Source organism: Lepisma saccharinum, chromosome 3, assembly GCF_977018435.1.
Source record: "Lepisma saccharinum chromosome 3, izLepSacc3.1, whole genome shotgun sequence".
Lineage (NCBI taxonomy): Eukaryota > Metazoa > Arthropoda > Insecta > Zygentoma > Lepismatidae > Lepisma > Lepisma saccharinum.
Genome location: NC_139231.1, coordinates 91816358 through 91829693, shown reverse-complemented (window position 1 = coordinate 91829693; position 13336 = coordinate 91816358). Strand labels below are relative to the sequence as shown.

At 39.7% G+C, this 13336-nt stretch overlaps 1 protein-coding gene across 2 annotated transcripts in view; it reads right to left on the bottom strand.

Annotated features, from left to right (window-relative positions):
• The window catches only part of side-VII (sidestep VII transmembrane protein), a 716396-nt gene extending 705185 nt beyond the window's left edge, over positions 1–11211 (bottom strand). For both annotated transcript variants that reach the window (XM_083119006.1, XM_083119007.1), the window contains exon 1: positions 10368–11211. In XM_083119006.1, coding sequence (XP_082975132.1) covers positions 10368–10470 — 103 coding nt within the window. In that variant the 5' untranslated portion in view covers positions 10471–11211. The remainder of the gene's footprint in view (positions 1–10367) is intronic.
• Positions 11212–13336: the final 2125 nt, after the last annotated feature.

Below are 13336 nucleotides of genomic sequence, written 5' to 3'. Positions count from 1 at the left end.
AATTCCTCGACAAAGTGACTGATCTGGTGAGTTTATATTGTAACGCATTCTATTTCGCTCTCATAGACGCAAGGTTCTTCGTGTCGCGGTAAGACTGTACAATTTACGTGTTTCGATCTAATAACATTTTGTATTTCCAGTCATTTCTCAGTTCTCGACTGTTAAATAATTTGTAAAATGATGTTCTCCAAACGTGATGCCATTAATAGTTGAACTGCAGACCTACGTGGCGGAGTGGTTAGCACAGTGCGTTACGACACCATAGGTCCCGGGTTCGAATACTTGCCTGTGCAGGAGATTTCATCGATTTCATGATGTCATCACTCATCCTCATCTTCACGATTAGAAAAGTGGAAGAAAATCGAAAGATAATAATCCAAATCAATCAGTCAATCAAAACCTGTATGACTGACTACAACTTTTTTCATCATGTAAAAACGACAAACTGCAACGGGCTAAAATTAGGCCCTTTTTAGTAGACATTCTTTCAAAAAATATCAGATAAATGCAACCTTTCCTTCGTTATTCTTAGACGAGCCGTTCCGTGCCCTCTCCGAGGAAACCCGTTTGGCAGGGATTTGACATTCTCTTAACGTCGGCAACGATTTCCAATATTATCTAGCTAATTACTTTCCTTCGGGGTGCTCTAAGTGTTTGACAAGTTAATTTAGCTCATTTCAGAAACTTGAAGATACTCTGGTAAACAGCGGGGGATAGAACAGATGCTCTGAAGGATCACAAACACACATGCACAATAGTCAGACAGTCCTTAAAGCTTGTTCATCCCCCCCCCCCTCCATCCAGTTGCCTGTAAGTGAGTCAACAGCTCTTTGAGAGTTTGGATATGCCAAAGTACTTTTATTGTGATCGCGCGTAGAATCTTTTCTCCTCTGTTATTTATCTATCTTTCTACATTAGAGCCCGTTTCATCTTTATTAAAATAGTTCATTAATGGCGCTGACGATATTAGCTTATTACCAAAAATTGTAGGGTACATCTTCTGTGTGTGCCTAATCTTCAATATGATGCACGGTATTTCACGATATTTTCTGACCCCATGTTCAAGTGAATCTTCTCAGTATTTTGTATCTGTCTTTTTTAATAGAAATTTCAGGCCTCCTCGATGGCGTAGTGGTAACGTCGTCGCCTTGTAATAAATGGCTCCCGGGTTCGATTCCCGGTGGAGGCACATGGCACAGTGGTTCGGATTCCACTTCAAACTGTAGGTCCAGTCTCGATTAGCCTTTGTGTGCATAAAGTGGACTTAAAACAACAATTCGATTCAATTCAATTCAATAATATAAATTTCAATTTAATTCAGCTCATCTTCTTCTCAGCTTCTTCTGCTTATCATGTACAATGAAATGGCCTGTAACTAAGCAAGGAAAGAATGTGACCTTTAACGAACTAAATAAATTTAGATATTCACCGTTGTCATAACTTTTTATAGTAGGCAACCGCAGTAAAGTTAACGACTGCGTACACGTACACTCAGTGAAGGATACAAAAGCCATGAATAATAATTTAACTTTGTAGATGAAACCCACTCGTCTTAAAATTGTACAGTCACCCGCAATAAATATGCAACACCTAAATGCCGAAATCCCCGTTTCCCTGCATTGAGTTGTGTGTGTTGTCTAACTGGTTCGATACTCGGTGGAGGCACATAGTGGTTCGGATCCCAATCTACGGGAATGAGCACATTCTAATAGCAAAACTTAAATAGAAACTTCCGCCTATGCCGTACACTTAGGCAACACATAAAATATTATTCAGGGAAGCAAGTACTTCGGAATTAGGTATTCCATTTTTATGCCGGGTGACTATATATATGAAACTAAAACCGTTTCGGAATCTGAGGAGCGCTAAAGGTTTGTGCTAATCCTGTTTTAGTTGTAGGATATCTTTCAGAATGAAAATTATATTTCACTTACTATTTTCTTCTATTGAGTGTGATGTGACTAGTATGAGCATTTACAAGCAGTAAAAAAATAAAATACGCAGGTAAATAGACAACAAAAAATTATGAAAATATGTATTTACTAATGCACCAAAATAGGCAGAGAGCATTAAGCTATTGAGTTTTCTCACAGTTATTGACTTGGAACTTTTGAATTCTATTAAACTTTACTTAATTTTACTTGACTTGACCAGAGATTACATTCGACAGAATAGTGAGAAGGGGGCCAAAGCATGGAATCAAAGCGGAAAGAAGCAAAAGTATAATGCCTAGAAAGGCAAGATTTAGGCAAGATTATGCAAAAAAGGAAAGATAGCACTGTAAAATTGCGGTACAACCGGAAACATCAGCTAACAAAATTTAAACATTAAAGTCACGTATCAAAAGAGGCAAATAAACGAAAAATGCGAACCCTAATCATGACGTTACTTGTACAATTCAGAACGAAACACTGAACCTCCACGAATCAAACAGGATAAGAGATTTGGAAAATGTTCGCAAGAACTTCTTCCTACTCAGAATTTCGACGTTGAAATAATCATCTGATCTGGAGTTCTTATATTAATCACACCTCGTCAATCTACTGAGTAGACATAAATTGTAGAACCAATGGCGGTATTGTTTTCTGATTACAGGCGAGCTATATCACTGAAGAAGTGGAAAGGACATTACGGTCACTTGATCTAACCCACCTGCACTTTGCTATACTGCTACTCTTTAAATCTAAGGTGGATACTGTGAACATCCAGGATCTGGGTCATGTAGATTCGGAAAACCACTGCAATGGGTGCTAACATTTTGAATAGACATCAAGGAAACATATTGAAGCGTTTGTGCGACAGGCAGGTGAAGCTCGTTTTGCATTAAGGAAATGTTCCTTCATTATGCTGTGTCCCGTGAATCTCTGGAGCCAGCGAACGAAAGCAAGTCGCTGCGCAAGTAGTGACTTGAGATGGCTCTGTGAGAGGACTCGACCAATGAACAAGTGCGAGAGAGGGAGGAAAAGCGACTACAGTTACCAGCCTTTGCAGGAGCCTGTACTGCTTCCTTCCACCCAATCGCTTCTTCCCTTCTGTGCGGCGTTGCTCCAGAGATTTCCGGGATATAGTACAGTTACAGGTTTTGTGGCCACCATGTATAGCTAAGAACTAACAGCTTCGATAAAAATATTAAACTTTCATCGGTGTTTCTTGTGCTTGAAATAGTTTAAGTTTGAACGCTACTTTAATGTGAAGAAAATGAAGTCAATGGACACTGAAATACTCTGTGTACATTCCAAGTCTTCAATTAACATTAACATGAAAAAGAATCCATTTAAAACATGCGTGCTGTATTAATTAATAATGATATGCTGTTGCCCTTTTCCTCTTTTTGCAAATCGATCTCAAATCACTCCGTTTATCCCCGGTGTAAAAAAAATCGTCAAACCAAACAATCTTGACAACAGTTGATACAAAAGTGAAACGAATGTAGAAAATTTCTGCTCTAAATATTTCATGCAAGTCTCTTTTGTCCTTCAGCGGATGAAGGCGATGTAATTTCACCCGGGGCGAGTGTGGTTTCGGGAAAAAAATTCTCCCTTTCTAAAGAGTCTCCAAAAAGCCATCCATCACTGTGAGACAGCAAGACAACGAAGTGACGTAAGCCGTTCTTAGAGGTTGATGCCTACGGTATTCTTGTCCCCCGGTTATCGAAGGAAAACTTTTAAAAAAAGGAGTGGAAAAGAAGAGAGGAGGAGAAGGAAAAAACGACAAAGATCCCCTGAATAAAGAACCGCAGATCGAGGCTTCCTGACACCCCACCTAATATTCCTTGGTTTGAAAAGCGAAAAGGAGGAAGGGGGGAATTTAACCTTGATCAATGAATGTTCGATTATTGATAGAGCATAAGGAATTCTCTTTTTAAACATTTTAACGGGATATTTTCCGGAAAATAATGGAACGAGACCCAAGCAACAAGAAAAAAATACTTAAAAAAAACACAAATAAACTCGCTACCAGTGGCGCATTCTCCATGTTACCACGTTTACCGCCAATAAACCAACCTGTCTAGTGCACTGTTTTATACATTTATCTCTAATATATGGGAAATTACTCAGATTGTGCAAATTATTAAAACGAACTTTCAAACCTGAATCTAAGTAAATTATTTCAAGAACTTAAAGACTGTATTATGCACGCCACTGATCGTTCTCCATCGCACCCTTCTGACGACGGGGTTTCCTCCCGTTGCACGCGGCGAGGGAGAGGGAGCCGAAGAAAAAGTGGATGGCCTGAGTGGCCAGTTCAACCGCTGGAGACAACGTTCGCGGAAGAAAAACTGCTTATTGCTTTCTGTTTCTGTGCCGCGCTTGACAGAAGCAGTCTTGCTACAAAAAGAAAAAAATGGAATGTATAATAAATGTATGCAATAAATACGAATTCTTGCGGTACAACAGGTCAAATTGCAAGCATACACCACTTCTCACTGCTAACCTTTGAAACTCAAAATTCGTACATGCACTTGAAATTTAGGGGATGAATTATACGAGTATTTTCATCGAAAACAATTGGAAAACTCTTCAATGAAAAAGTTTTTCAAACTTTATTTAAAGTTCACTTTTGTGCTCAGATAGGTTAATCCTAGAACTCCAAGGGTGGTCGTGCCCATGAATACGTTTCTTCCTGATAAAATCACTTACATTGCATGCAAGAGAAAACTCGTTCGTTCTTAATGGTGCTCTATATTTTCAAGAAAAAAAATATTTTTGCATTAAGTTAATCTAGATTTTCTTTAAAAAATTCACAAAGTTTCACTTTGAAACATAAATGAGCATTATTCTTAATTAATATAATATTAAAGTGAAATACGAAAGTCACGGATGCAGCATTACAATACACTGAAGAAACTGTATTGCAGAATATCTAAGAGCATTATGCAAATAAGAATTTATGGGATCTATCGACTTACCCCGCACTGGAAGTAAAAAAGCAGTAAAGTATTCCCCTGTGATTTTGCAACAAGCCATGAAGGCGTACAGAGGGTGTGGAGTTGCGACCCCACTCTATCTTAATCACAGCTAAAAATGGGGGTGATACGACGCTGGATGGACGCCGGAGCCGCTTGAACAGTTGGAGAAAATTCCGGTTCTCCCCAGCCGGGGATCGAACCCGGATATCCCGTATGGTAGTCAGGTGTCCTAACGACTTTTGGCTTTTTCAAAGGAATACCCCTATGCGGTAGTATTCCCCGACCAACACATACATCCATGCCCTAACTGGGATTCGAACACGGGACCTCTGGCCTCGTAGCGTGCTGAGATAACCACTCCGCTACGGAGGCCGATATTCGATATTCATGTCGCATAACCAAGTTGACACGGAGTGCTGACGCCGGTATCTTATCGGGCGTGTGTCCTCAACACATAAATGCAACAACGGCGAGATAAATAAGGAACTACAAAACATCTTATAGTAAGTGTATATTAGGAATCGACATCCACTAAATTAATGAACTAGCCCAGTATTTCAGTGCATTTAACTTCCAAATAGCAAATTCTCCCCACACACTACAATAAAGCCTGATCTGGAAACCAGACAGGGAACTTGCGTCCGTGCAGACTAATCCAAGCAATCATTCACCCCAATCTAAACTCTCACCCCATCATACTCTCCCCTCAAGCTTAAAACAGTTCTGGATACCAGAATGGTTGTCCCTCCTGTACATAGCATTTCCTATAGTACTATCTATACGATAACTAAAACTAACCAATAAACTAACATAAACTAATCCATAACTACTATTAACAAGTTTAATTAACTACCAATCATACAAATGCACAGAAAATTTACAAGAAATCTTTAAGACTTGTTCCGGTCACCAGAACGGTCTATTAAAATAATGCAAACTAAAAATTATTAAATGTAGCTATGTATAGAATCTCCATGTATTTCATTTTATTTTTTTTGTAATCGTATTTTATGTATGAAAATAAAGATGAGAAGAAGTAGGATAAAAAGACGAGGGAACCGTTTAAATCCAGGAAACTGACGTCCTGGTTTATTTAAAGGTACCAGGACATTAAGAGCATCCCCTCGAAAGTACGCGGGTGGAGGTGGGCTACTTCGGGAGGTTTCCCCCTTTAGATATGTATATGTATATGTGTATGAATATGTATGTGTGTATACATTCTAAAGGTCAATAAATTCTTCAAGTATATCCCCCGACCAACACATACATCCATGCCCTAACTGGGATTCGAACACGGGACCTCTGGCCTCGTAGCGTGCTGAGATAACCACTCCGCTACGGAGGCCGATATTCGACTGAGTTACCACGGCACTGGAAGTGCAAGGGTTAATTGGGACAGGAAATAGAGTAAGGTTCGAAACACTGGGCATACATATCTACTGAGAATCAAACTCGGGACTCCTTGATTATCAGACGGCAGTGATAACGTGCCAATTAGATTATATTTATGGAAACATGTCATTAATGAAAATCAACGAAAATTGAAAGAACATATTGATGCATATTTCAGTAATATGCCGCCTATCACTTTTCATAGAATTTGGTGATAAACTTTGAAAAATAGGTGTATAAAGTTTTATGAAGTAAGATAAATAAACTATAAGCGTGCATAATATCCAACGAAAATGCACGATAAGAACAAGAAACGATATCGGCACTGTATATGTATTGAGTCCTCTTATTGTGCGTTTATTTCATTTCTGTTTGTTCTATTAAAGACAATAAGCATGAATGTTGATGTGATGAAATAGTTAAAAAGAAAAGGAACATGAGCACATACTGGAGTCAGACGCTAAGATCTAATCGGTAAGGCGTCTGAACGCCACGCGGGAGACCCGGGCTCGATTCCCAACGTGGATAATCTAAGTTATGATTTTTTTTCAGCAATATCCCTGCACGAAACAGCTCTGGGGTTTATTCAACCTCCAAAAAGTAGAGCCTTGGTGCAAACCTGGCGGGTAAAGCTACCAAAGCGCAATGTCGATTACATCACTTCCAAAAAAATGTACGAGGTCATGAGTGGGGTTCTACCTTCATATCATGGCAATATGCAATGGGAAAACTTCAATTTGCCTTACCTAGGTCTCATGGTAACTTGAACCCAGAGCGTGAGAGTTAGTTTGGCTGTGTTAGTCGCCAATGAATATTTAACATGCAATTGCACATCCTCACAAAGTGTACTGCGACTAAAAGAAGTGACCGAACCGGGATTCCATCGCGAGAAACACATCTTAACATTCTTTTGAGTATTAAAGAATATCATACGCTTGCTAAATACGCAATCATAGTATCAAAGCTAACTGTATAATGGTCGCTGGGGTAACAAATGCCAAACGTAGCACACAGAACACAAAGACTGCAGGATAGAAGGAATGGAGAACCATGATCGGGGTGGAAATGAGCAACGCGTAATGGAATGCGGCAACCGGTTGCTGGACCGCCGCAAGATATCCGCCGAGAGAAGACGCAACGCGAAAGGATCTGGAATCCGTTAGCATCCATTTCCACGCAGTCGTTCGTTATCCGGTGACGCAGAATTCTCCCGGTATTCCTTAAGCTGTTAATCCCTTACATTCGCTCTCGGAAATCCGGCATCGAATACCCCCTCACCCCTTTTTCCGATGAAGCACCGAAGACCATAGATCCTTTCCCGCGCTTTTCCCAGACTCGCAAAAGGATCCATTTGAACTCCATTTCCGCATGACCAGCGGGCAAACAGATCGCATTACAAAGCAAATATCCCAGTTTCTACAATTGTTAGATAATTAACAGAACAAGGTAAACTGTAACCCGTATCAGGACAGATTTTTAAGCCTCGTTGTCGATTTTCGCGGGCTTTTTACGCTCAACTCCACTACTCCGTTACATCTATGTTTTTTTAAATAAAATGCTAATATTTCTTCTACGTCAGGAATAAAACCTGTGACCTCTGACATCCAAGAATAGATAATTAATAGTTGGGATAACAGAGAAAGTGATGATATAAAAAAAACACGAGTGTGGCCTCCCCAATGGCGCAGTGGTAGCGTCGCCGCCTTGTAATCAAGGGGTCCCGGGATCGATTCCCGGTGGAGGCACATAGTGGTTCCAATCCCACTTTAAACTGTAGGTCCAGTCCCGATTAGCCATACTGTGCATAAAGTGGACTGAAAACACCAAATGAATCAATCAATCAATCAAAAAGAAACACAAGCAATTTGTGAAAGCTTATTCGTGAATGGACCTACAGCCGCTATGGAATGTGCCTCCACCAGGGATCGAACCCTTGAACCCGTCATTACGGATCAACAAAGTTAAAAATACGCAACCGGGTAGACCCAAAGGAAACATTAAGGTTGTATGTCAAATTATTAATTAAAATGTTACTTTTTTTCACGTCACTTTTGTGCAACGTTCGGCTATTGGAGACGATAAAGGCGAACGATGCTAAGATTAAATTAATGGGAGGATACTCAGATACAGCACCGGTGTACAGGACTAGACTCGAACCAGGACTTCGATGACGAAATCGAGAATCGATCAATTGATGAATTCTTACATAAAGGTAACCTGTTAATGAATTGTTTATTGATAATCAGCTACATAGAAGCTATGCTGTGCCTATGCCATTGGATGCATAGTGTTGACGATAAACTACCAGATTTTCTTATTTCGTTTTACGTACAGTGACTTCTGGGTCAGGCAGCGAAACGAAAATTTCTTGACTCGTGTGTCTTTGAACAAAACTTCACGACTTCATCGCCCACTCGCAACGTACAATTACTGAAGTTTCCAAGAGCACTTTGTAAAACATGTCGGTCAACTCTCTCCCCTACTATATCCCACGCGGCTCATGTTATTTAATTATGCATGCAGGGCTTCCGGATCAATCATACGTTATACGTGTGATAAGACACTTGCGAAATGAGATAAGAGAATCCGCTGCAGATAAGAGGGAAGCTCACGCAGAAGCCGCACACACGAACCTGCGTAAAATGACCCTACCCGGTGAACACCTAGACCGAGATGCTAAGTTAAAAATCCCATATAGGTAATTTTCAGATGTAAACATGGGTTAGGAATTTTGTTTAGATATATGATATCAATACCAGGATTCGAATAGAAAGGCGGCTTTCGCTTTCGCAGATATGGTCTACAGCTCACACAATTAGTTTAAGTAGTTTCAATTCGATTATTTTTGTCCTACATTAAAATAATATATATTTTTACCTAGTAGAGATGAAATAACAGGGACGTGGTGGAGATTACATAACACTGAACTTGATATTGTAAGAATTATTATATGAAGGACATTTGTGGGTAGATCTTGTAAACCGTATGAGAGGAGATGTTTATGGGGTTCTTGCAGGTAAACCTGATGGTAAGAGACCTGTGGGAACGTCAAGTCCATGATGAAATGAGAATATTAAGATGATGCTGAAGAAATGTGGTAAGGATGGTCGGGAGTTCACTTGATGCACATAAAGGCTCTTCGGGACTGGACCTACAGTTTAAAGTGCAATATGTGCCTCTATCGGGTATCGAACATGGGATCCATTGATGAAAACTCGGTTTAGGATTTCTAGAGAACTAATTTGTTTGTTTTCATCGTTCTTCAGACTAATTACGTTAAAAATTACGATAGAAATGAATGGTAAGCGTATGAAAAAAATATTAGACAAACCCAATAAGACATCTATGCTTTACCCAGGATGCGAACCCAGAACTATTTTATGTATCGCATAACGTTATCCACTCCTTCACAGATGTGTGTTATACGAACTACAAAGACCTGATATTGAAAATTGCCCGTCAGAAGGCAGAGCGGCTGTGCGACGCTGCAGATAGTATGAATGAACAAAAACAAGACTTTGAAAAAACAAGATGCTATATAACAGCCGAACGAGAAATATCAATTTGAAATCCAACTTAGGAATGAATATATGTTTTCTGCTCACTTGATCATCAGTAACAACCCTGACGCGTTACACAGTATAACGATGCAGCATAAAGATAAGCAACAAAGGGAAACATCTTTGTAGGGAAACAATTCGCAAGTTCAGATACGGTTATACTTGCATATTTCTCGTCTTGGTACCGAACTACGTAAAGCATTAGATACGTAACATCAACTTCCTGTAAAAATGATTCAATCGTGACGATAGTAAAGTGATGAATCCGCGAGGAACTAAAGAGGAACGGGATTCGAAACCGGGACCTTCTTTTCTTATACCCATCCACAACAGGATGAAGGAGTTCAGTACAAAATAGTACGGATTAGACTCCACGGTGCTTCACATAACTACAACGCACTTTCTACTACCCGGTATAATTTCTTAAAATGATAGAACATCTTGCATACAAGAACATGGAAAAAAAGTTCAAACTGGCTGTGTATCAAAGACAGAGAAATACTTACTTTCCAAGCCGCAGTTCGATGGATGAACCAATGTTAGAAGCAGCAACAGAAACACTCGTGAGAAGGTTCTGAGATAAATCCTGCCACTTCTGTTAGTCCACATATCGGAGCGGTTAACCGACGAAACCACCAACAGACGTAATAAACAACAACAACAATAAACAATTTCCTAGTATGCACACACTATCACACTCACACCTTGAATATTTTTTTTCCGTGGCCTATCTTCGCAACGATACCGGGCCACAATCGAAACGTCGAAATCACCGACTCATTTCTCTATGAGATTCAAGAAGGGATTTTGTTCGGAGGTGGGAAAAACTAAAGTGGGTGTTGAAATAAATAAAAGGTTATTTTCAAGAAAATAATTTAATAATAATAATACGGCAATCAAAACAATGGTGTTTGAAAAATAAACATGGCAAAGATGTAAACTAAAACGCAAAGAAATTTGAAAATAAAAGGGATTATAAATTCAGGTTTGTTTTTCTAAAGGGATGTTCAATTGGACACTGTTAAGAAATCTCTCTGCACTTCAAGTTCACTGAAAAAACAAAGTTGTTCTTTCCCCGAAACTTGTTCCAGCGTTAATAGGGTACACTCGTAGGCGTTCGCGAAAACCCGATGCAGCCACGTCTTCCTCTCAAAATGCGGGAAACACTAGACCGGACTTCGAATGTAACCTGCTCATTCCTTCACTCATTTTTCGGACTTTTCTTTTCCTTTTTTTTTTACTTTTTATTCACTTTAGCCGTGCCCCGAAAGTCGCTGCCACTGGATCAATTTGGGGGTTGCCTAGGCGTTCCACCATCTCTGCGAAATACACCGCTTGCTACTGCTGCTCCGACCGCGACCCTGGACTCGGACAGACTGTAACGTGCAGAACACTAGCGACTCCACGCGGCGGCGGGAAAAAACTTCCTCCGTTCCGCCGCGGCAGCACCATCGCGGCGGGAGAGGTGGTTGGTTTCCGTGCGGACGGGAAAGTGGTGGCGTATTCACGCACACACATACCGCCCAAACGCACACATAAACAGAAGCTCACGCACTAGCACGCGTGGAAAAAAGAGGAGAGAGAGAAAGAATTCTTAACAAAGAACGGCGAAACCGAAACAGGAAATATAAAAGCCAACCTTTCTTGACCATGCTTTCTGTTTATTAGAAACATATCCGGAAATCCGAGAAAAAAAAGTGCCTCCCGTGGACAAAACCCTTTGCCAGGTTCGCGCTACTTTACAATAATATTTTACGGTTTTCATCGTTCAACAATTTTCGGTGAAACAAATTCTAATATACAGTGTTGCCAGGACCAGACACATTTCACTATTGTTTTAAATATTCTTATAACGTTATGCGATTGCATATTAGATCTACTACCTCGCATCTATCTATCTCTAATTTAGTCGTAGCGATGAGAATGGATGATGAATATATGCGCTAGATGATTAGAATAATGTAAATAATGCATACACATAAAAAAAATTATGAGTATTCTCTCATAAAATTATTACACTCAAATTATATCATTGTCACGATTATCCCAAAGTGATATGAAACAGTCGCGAAATTAGATAAATTCTAATTTATTTTGCAAATACTAATAATAAGATTCAAATGCTCTCGGTGAGCTTTTGAAAGACTTATTTCTAACGGAATAAATGTTATACTGATTGCAAATCACGCTTAGAATATGATATAAACAGAACACAATGTCTCGAAAAAATATTTTACATTCTGTGTCCATTTGTTCACAAATTACAGCAAGCTCTCACGAAATACAATACTCTATTTGTATTCATGTTATTCATACGATGTTTTAATATATCTAGGTTAAACGCTAGAACGAAGAATAATGATGTATGAAATAGAAGAAGGAACAACTCAGGAAGGATTCAAACTTCTTTGAACAGAAACTATGGTCGCGATTGAGAATGTGTAGAGTCCTGTCTCAACACATGTGTTTCTTCATACGACACCATAATGCAGAATACTGGTATTTACTTTCTCAATGGCCGGATCCGATATCGCCTTCAAATTGCCGGGCTCGACACCTACCCTAGCAATGGATGATACTTGTGAGTGCTCTTTCATCAATTTCATCTAATCATCACTCATTCTCATCGTTGCGATTAGCCAAGAGTGGTAGAAAGGTGACGTAAAATAACAAAAACACAAATACATTTCTTACAAAAACCATATTATATTTCAAGTAAGAAAAACGTCTAGATAGCATTTGGATCCTTTTGAAAATACGAGTCCCGTGGCAGAGTGGTTGGCGGCATAATCATTTAAGAAACCAGAGGTCCCATGTTCGAAACTTCAATATATAATTTTTTGTCCCATCATCCATTTCATCAGTTTCTCGTTCATTCTTATCGTCACGATTAAGCCAATAGTTTAAAAATCGACGCAAGATAAAGGAAAATAGAATAATATAGGTAAATTCCACAGATTCTAATTTTAGAACGTATCTTGCGTGAATTTCAAAGTGACACGTAGGCGCATATAGGTGGTGGGTTAGATGAAGGCATCCACACATCCTCTATCTTGACCATGTGGCGATCAGCAGCATGCTCCGGCCGCTTTTATCGACCAGGTACGCTTTAAAATGCCTGATAAACCCTGGAGCCTATTACGCAGGGACATTAACGGAATAATTAACATATGACATGATCCATACCATAAATCGAACCCAAGTCGCTTGCATAGTAGTCAGACGCACATGGAACCACCGAAATGTATGACACGTGGAGCACGATGTGTCTGTCCACCATGTTATTGTAGGGTGGGATTACAGCAACATTTCAGTTTCATTAATTTGTTGATCGAAAGTCATTAGGTAGATCGTCTGCAACCCGGAACGCTATATTTAAACACAAACACAGTTGCTAGCTACATTCATATCCCCATTTCTTCTTGTAATATCCAGGAACTGAGATTCTTGATAGGAGTGCGCTGCGACGCCAAGG